Source organism: Galeopterus variegatus, unplaced genomic scaffold (genome assembly GCF_000696425.1).
Source record: "Galeopterus variegatus unplaced genomic scaffold, G_variegatus-3.0.2 Scaffold3761, whole genome shotgun sequence".
In the NCBI taxonomy this organism is placed as follows: Eukaryota; Metazoa; Chordata; class Mammalia; order Dermoptera; family Cynocephalidae; genus Galeopterus; species Galeopterus variegatus.
In genome coordinates, this window is record NW_007729872.1 from 202645 (window position 1) to 209295 (window position 6651).

Here is a 6651-nt window from a genome sequence, read left to right on the forward strand (position 1 = left end):
GCGGGCGCAACGCCGAGGGTTGCGATCCCGTTGCTGGTCCCAGTCCGGTACGGGCGCGACACTGAGGGTTGCGATCCGTTGCCGGACACGGAAAAAAAAAAAAAAAGAAATGGAATGGAAAGAGGGCAGGCTTCAAATCTCACAGTCCTGGGTTTGAGGACGACCTCTGCTATTTGCTTTGTAACCTTGGCCAAGTCACACACCCCTGGGAGCCTCAGTTTCCCTGTCTTTGAATGGAAATCACCCTGAGTAGTCCAAGGCTAATGGGGGGAGTGGGATTAAGGGATACATGAAAAGTGCCTGGCAGCAGATCCCAAATGAGAATTGTCAAGGGATGGCTTGAGAACATGGAGTGACCAGGGTGGGGCATCTGGGGCCTGGCCCAGGTCACATGCCCTCTAGACCTTCAGAGTGGACAATGCAGAGGTCTGTGGTCTTCCATTTTTACCCACATGCTTACTGTCCTCACTAGTTCAAATCCTGCCAGCGTCTGGCTGCCTTGGGAGCCAAAGCCTGCAGTGTGCACAGACGTTGAGGGTCACGGTTGGGTGCGATCCGCATATAGCGTTACCACCAGTTCACCGTAATCTGCACTTGGTGCTTCTCCTGCCTTTGGTTGATCATTTCCTGTGAGTTTTGATGCACTGGTGTGGGCCAACTCTGTTGTCCTCACAAAGTGACATGGTGGGGACACTTTTGCTTCACATTGGGGCAATAATGTTCCAACAGCTAGACTTCATGGAACAATTATCAGCTCTCTGCACCTCACTGCTAAAACAAATATGTATGTATATTCGTGCACCCTCCCAGTGCAGAAGAAAAGCAGCTACTTCGTAGCTCTACAGAGAAATTCTTCCCCTGGGAACTGAGGATACATAAATAAGCCTTTGTGCCTAGAAAATAAAAATTAGAGCAGCACCGCCCTAAACTAATTTATTCCTGGGTTCCCTGTCACAGAACGCTTTGGCTTTCTATCAGTCTAGATAATTCTGCATTTATGCTGTTCTTTGTACATCTTCAAGATAACAAAACCCTGCCATATCTCTAATTTCATTTATACTTTGAGTAGATAACACATTCAAATGATTCGCCACTCAAGAAGTACCAGAGGGGGAGCATGTCCTGTGAAAGGTCTCCCCCATCTCTGTCCTCCTTCCTGTCAGGGGAAGCCCGCACTGCCTGTTTCTCAGGAGCCTTCCAGAGAGGTCTGCGCATGTACGAGGAACACACACATTTACCCCACACCGCTTCCTGTGATACGAATGGCGCCGACTCGTGCCATGTCGATGCAGGGCGAGCACCTCGTTCTTTGTTTCTTGGCTACGTTAATATTTCGCTGAACAAATGTAGCACGGTGATGTGCAGATCGATGTACCCCCATCCTTTGTGCAACTGCTGTAGTTGGCCCAGGACATCTATGTTTACATAGTAGCGATGACAACATCAATAACAAACATGAAGGTGGCCATGCAGAGGTAGTGAGGTCCCCACCTTTGAAGCTGCGTCCCTGAGGCTGGCCGGGGTCAGGCACTGCCTGAGGGTGCCCAGGCCGGCTCACCCTGGCTCTGACGTCCGCCCCCCAGGCCGGGTGCTGGAGTGGCGCTGGCTGGCCGTGCTGGGCTGCGTGCCCCCCTCCCTCATGCTGCTGCTCATGTGCTGCGTGCCTGAATCCCCGCGCTTCCTGCTCACTCAGCACAAGCGCCAGGAGGCCATGGCCGCCCTGCACTTCCTGTGGGGCTCCGAGCAGGGCTGGGAAGAGCCTCCCATCAGGGAAGAGCACCAGGTGAGAGGCTGGGAGCTGGAGCTGGGGGGAGGGGGACAGCAGCCAGAAGAAGGTAGCAAACTCTGTTCTCAAGGCCCCACACCTGGGAGCAGAGGAGCCCTCCACCCTCAGGGAGGACAGGCCCAGTGTTGTCCTGTCTTTGAGCAGGTGGAGGCCAGCTGGAGCCCCACTTAGCTGGGTCCTGGCCTCAGAGGTCACTAGAAAGCCTGAGCCTCTCCTGTTCCAGGAAGAGAAAGGCCAGGACTGGTCAGGGAAAAATACATATGCAGAGTTGAGGACCTGGATTTCACTGGGGAAATGTAAGATGGGGAAAGGGTTAAGAGTCTGGGTTTTGGAGTCAGACCTGGGTGTGAACCCCCATACTGCCACTTACATGCTGTGTGACCTTCCCATGCGTAGGCCTCAGTTTCTTCATGTATGTAATGGGAGTCACGGCAGTGGGGGCACTGAAGGGGCGTGAGACTCCTGGAACAGCTTGCTCTCCCCCCAACCAATCTCTTTGTGTCTCCCCCAACCAATGAGGAAGAGCCATGAGGAGGTAAGGATCTTCCCACCTTACAAATGGGGAGGCCACAGGGGGGACTGGGACAGGAAGCTGAGGCTCACTCCCCTGCTCCAAGCCTTAGGACAGGGGCCCAAAGAGGGCTCCGCCCCGGGAGAGGCAGCAGCAGCCCTGATGGCTGGTGTGCATTGGAACAGGGCTTCCACCTGGGCTTGCTGAAGCACCCCGGCATCTACAAGCCCTTCGTCATCGGTGTATCGCTGATGGCCTTTCAGCAGCTGTCAGGGGTCAATGCCGTCACGTTCTATGCTGAGACCATCTTTGAGCAGGCCAGGTTCAAGGTAAGAGGCCTGTGTCCAGCCCACCTCATCAAGCTACCACATGTGGAGCTTGCTCTCCAGCCCAGGAGCTGGTCCCCTGCAACAGGACTGGAGAGGGAGGGCCCGTCTCTGGCTGGCCCGCCTTACCAACCTCGGTCCCCGTGTCCCCCAGGACAGCAGCCTGGCCTCAGTCATCGTGGGCATCATCCAGGTACTGTTCACAGGTATGGCGGCCCTCGTCATGGACAGAGCTGGGCGGAGGCTGCTCCTGGCCTTGTCAGGTGAGGCCCGAGGATCAGGGTTCATCCCTGTGCAAGCGGGGTGCCCAGGCCAGGCTCCCCCCACAGCTGGAGGGCGTCTGTTGAGGCCCCCAGCTTGCAGGAGGAGGACTACTGGGCATTTACGAGGACAAACGTCCTGGACTGCAGAGGCCGTGACATAACACCTGCTCTGCACTGAGCGCTCGCTGCAGATCGGGCCTGCTCTAGCGACCTAGCAGTGTCCCGCCTTGAACATTTGCAACCATCCCAGTCACGACCCGACTTACAATGGGGAAACCGGTCCAGGGAGTTGACGGGACACAGAAGCTGGGGTCCTTTGGGGCAAGTGACTCGACTTCCCTGGACCTAGGTGACCCCGCCGTGATGTGGGGATAACGGCAGCACCCCCTCAGGGCTGTTGCAAGGATGGGGAGATGACTCACGTGAGGCCCTCAGGCCCAGGACACTCGGGGCGGGAGATCATGCCACCACCCCGCTGGCGCTACCTGCGTTTCCTTGGTCTGGGGGTCTTTGGGAACCTCCTGGAGTTTGCTGAGGCCTGTATACCAGGCCGGGGTGGGATGCCCTGCTGCACTGCTGGCTGGGCCACTGCCCAGCTTCCCCAGCGCCTGCCCACCCCCTGCCCGCAGGCGTGGTCATGGTGGTCAGCACCAGTGTCTTCGGCTCCTACTTCAAGCTGGCCCAGGGGGGCGCCAGCAACTCCTCGCACATGGATCTCTTGGCACCGGTCCCCGCAGAGCCCGTTGATGCACACGTGGGTCTGGCCTGGTTGGCTGTGAGCAGCATGTGCCTGTTCATCGCAGGTGAGAGGGGCCCTGGGAGGTAGAGAGGGGGCGCTGGCCCCTCAGCTCCCGGTGAGTCCAGTCTTACCTGGCCTCTGCGAATATAATTCTGACCATGGGCCAGTCACAGAACCATGTAAGCCCTTCTAGATCCTTTCCCTTAATCCCCACAACACAGCAGGCCCCGTCCCTGTGCCATCTTACAAAGACCAAGGCTGATGCCTAAGAGGGAAGTGACAGGCCCAAGGCCTCACAGCAGAAGGCACAGAGCCGGGACCAGGCTGGGACCCAGGCCCCTCCGCCCTGCAGGCCCCTCTGCCCTGCAGTCTGGAAGCTGATCCCCATGTCTCGGTGTCCTCTGACACCTATCTTCCTCCTGCAGGTTTTGCCTTGGGGTGGGGACCCATCCCCTGGCTCCTCATGTCAGAGATCTTCCCTCTGCACATCAAGGGCGTGGCTACGGGCATCTGCGTCCTCACCAACTGGCTCACGGCCTTTCTGGTGACAAAAGAGTTCAGCAGCCTGATGGTGAGTGCAAGCCGCATGGCCTTCTCCTTTGTGCAGTCAGCAGAGAAGCACATTTTAAACTATTTTGTTTGCAATCAAGTAACTTGTGTTGCAAGGTCAGGGGCCTGTGTGCTGGCTGAGGCCCCACCAGTCCTGGCTACGTCAACATCTTGGTCAGGGGTGAAGTGGACACAGATGGGCTGGGGCAGGCGAGGCCCCGGCTGTGACCCCTGAAGAGTCTCCAGTCCACCTTGGGGGAAGGACAGCGGGACTACCCCTTCCCTCCTCTCCCCTTTAATGAATGGAGCCTGTGGTCTGGGTGAGAAGAGTCAGCAGGCCTGGGCTCCAGCCCCACCTTGGCCACATCCTTGCTGTGTGAAGTTGGGTGTAATGCTTACCTTCTCTGAATCGGCTTCCTTGTCTGAAAATGGAAGACGGTAACAGTACCTTCCCCTTAAGGTTGATGGGATTCTCAGTTCAGTTCAACATTTGCCACCTTCTCACGAACGGACTGACACAGATGTGGTCCCTACCCCAGGGCTTCCAGAGAGAGGTTCTGGAGCAGAAAATCTAGTCACTTGTTAAGTCGTTCATTCCCTCCAGGTCTCCTGGCATGTGGCATGTCCAGACTGGTTCTAGGCACCAGAGACAGCAATGAACGAGATGGGCGGGGCCCCCTTTCTGACAGGAGCAAGGAAGGCGGTGGGCAGGGAGAATTAAACCAGGTTGCTGGGATGGGATACAGGGAGGCAGGTCAGCACGAAGTGTGGACACCTGGGGCTGGCCTGGAGTTGGCACAAAGCCTGGGACCTGCTCAGCAGGGCTGCCCAGGGAGCAAGGCCAGGACAGCGGCCTGGGGTGTAAATTGCTTGCTGGGGGCTGGGAGGGGATGGACAGCAAAGGAGGGAGGAAAAGAAGGCAAGAAGGAGGTGACAGAGCATCTAAGAGTGCCCATGGGTGTACGGTGTCCAAGAGGCCAAGAGATGGGCTTCAAGGAGAGTAGGGACCCTGAGGATGCAGGGACGTAGCACCTGGGACATCATGGCCAGGGGTGAGGGGACTGCTCCTCCCTGCATGCTGCTGTCCCCAAGTGTCCTGGGGCCATGCTCATTCTGCCCCATCTCAACCTGCTAAGAGCTCACCCTTTCTCATTGGCACATGAAAAGAGAAGCCACCGGTGACAGTGACCTCAGAGGGCAGGGCCAAAGCTGAGCTCAGAGGGTGGTTCTGTGGGTCCTGGAGTTACACCCAGGAGCGGGAGCCCAGCCGTCACTTGATAGTGGTTCTCTGACCTTGGGGCATTCACTTCATTGCTGTGAGCCTCAGTTTCCCCATTCACACAGCATTGACACTGCGTACAGTGCTGAGCCCAGGCAGCAGGACTGCGTGCCAGCCTGCTCCACCTTCCTGAGCTCCATAGCTGGATGGGGACAACGGGCACGGCCATGGGCCTGGCAGGCTGAGATCCACACCCTGCCCAAGGGTGGGGTGGGGCAGCCTCAGCTCATGATCCTGTGGGGGCCTCCTGCCCTTTTGCCTCATCCCCACGTGGCCTTTCTTCTCTCTCTGCAGGAGGTCCTCAGGCCTTACGGAGCCTTCTGGCTCTCCTCCGCCTTCTGTATCTGCAGTGTCCTTTTCACCTTGTTCTGTGTCCCTGAAACCAAAGGAAGGACTTTGGAGCAAATCACAGCCCATTTTGAGGGGCGATGATACCCCTTTTCTGTGAGTGGCTGCCCCTCCTAGCTGAGCCAGCTTTGGACTTCAAGGGGAATGGAGCCAGCCTGTGACTCTGAGCTGAGCCTGAGCTGTCAGGTTCACCAGCCTCCGGGTCCAGTTCCTGCTGCTGCTGTGGGGACTCACAACCATCTGGGAGGAGCCCTGTGGTCAGCCCTCCACACACCGCCTCCTTCATGACACTAAAGCAGCAGGGGTTGGGGGGCCCTTCTTCGCTCCTCATTTCCTGGCTGGAGATGCTTTTGGAGACTGGGTGCTGGGCACCTGCTTGCTCCTCTCACATGGCTGCATTATCAGGAAGGAACTTTGTCAAATAAAGATTTCACTCAGAAAATCAGGTCACGACCTCTCTGTGTGAGTCCAGTTTGAGAAGGGTGTATTCCGTCCTCCTGTAAACCAGGCCTCTTGGGCCTGCCCAGAACATCCTATGCATTTACTTCCTCGTGCTCAGCCAAGCTTGCTCTTGGCATGTGGAGGTCATTTCTAGCTCTTTCCTTGGGCTCAGGTCCCTGGGTCATTAGCCATCAAATCTTGTTCAGTTTCAAAAAAAAAAAAAAAAGCCTCTTTTTCTGTTGACTTTAATGGAGCCAGAAGTATTGTATAAATTACTTTTATTGTTCATTATCTATGTTTATCGTAGGAAAATTAGAAAAAAGATTTAACATAACAAATTATTTTCATAGCAGCTTAACCATCTGTCCTAAGCACTTTATAAATATTAGTTCATTTATTTGAATAAATA

The 6651-nt window shown here is 56.1% G+C and overlaps 1 protein-coding gene across 3 annotated transcripts in view; it reads left to right on the forward strand.

Moving 5' to 3' along the window:
• SLC2A8 (solute carrier family 2 (facilitated glucose transporter), member 8) overlaps positions 1-6252 on the forward strand; it is a 7528-nt gene extending 1276 nt beyond the window's left edge. The window contains exons 2-7 of one of the 3 annotated variants that reach the window (XM_008585924.1): positions 1584-1783; positions 2483-2626; positions 2778-2886; positions 3516-3689; positions 4051-4196; positions 5748-6252. In XM_008585924.1, coding sequence (XP_008584146.1) covers positions 1584-1783; positions 2483-2626; positions 2778-2886; positions 3516-3689; positions 4051-4196; positions 5748-5885 — 911 coding nt within the window. In that variant the 3' untranslated portion in view covers positions 5886-6252. Of the gene's footprint in view, positions 1-1583; positions 1784-2231; positions 2322-2403; positions 2627-2777; positions 2887-3515; positions 3690-4050; positions 4197-5747 lie in introns of those variants that run through there. The other 2 variants (XM_008585921.1, XM_008585923.1) reach the window with 2 other exon arrangements.
• The last annotated feature ends 399 nt before the right edge of the window (positions 6253-6651 follow it).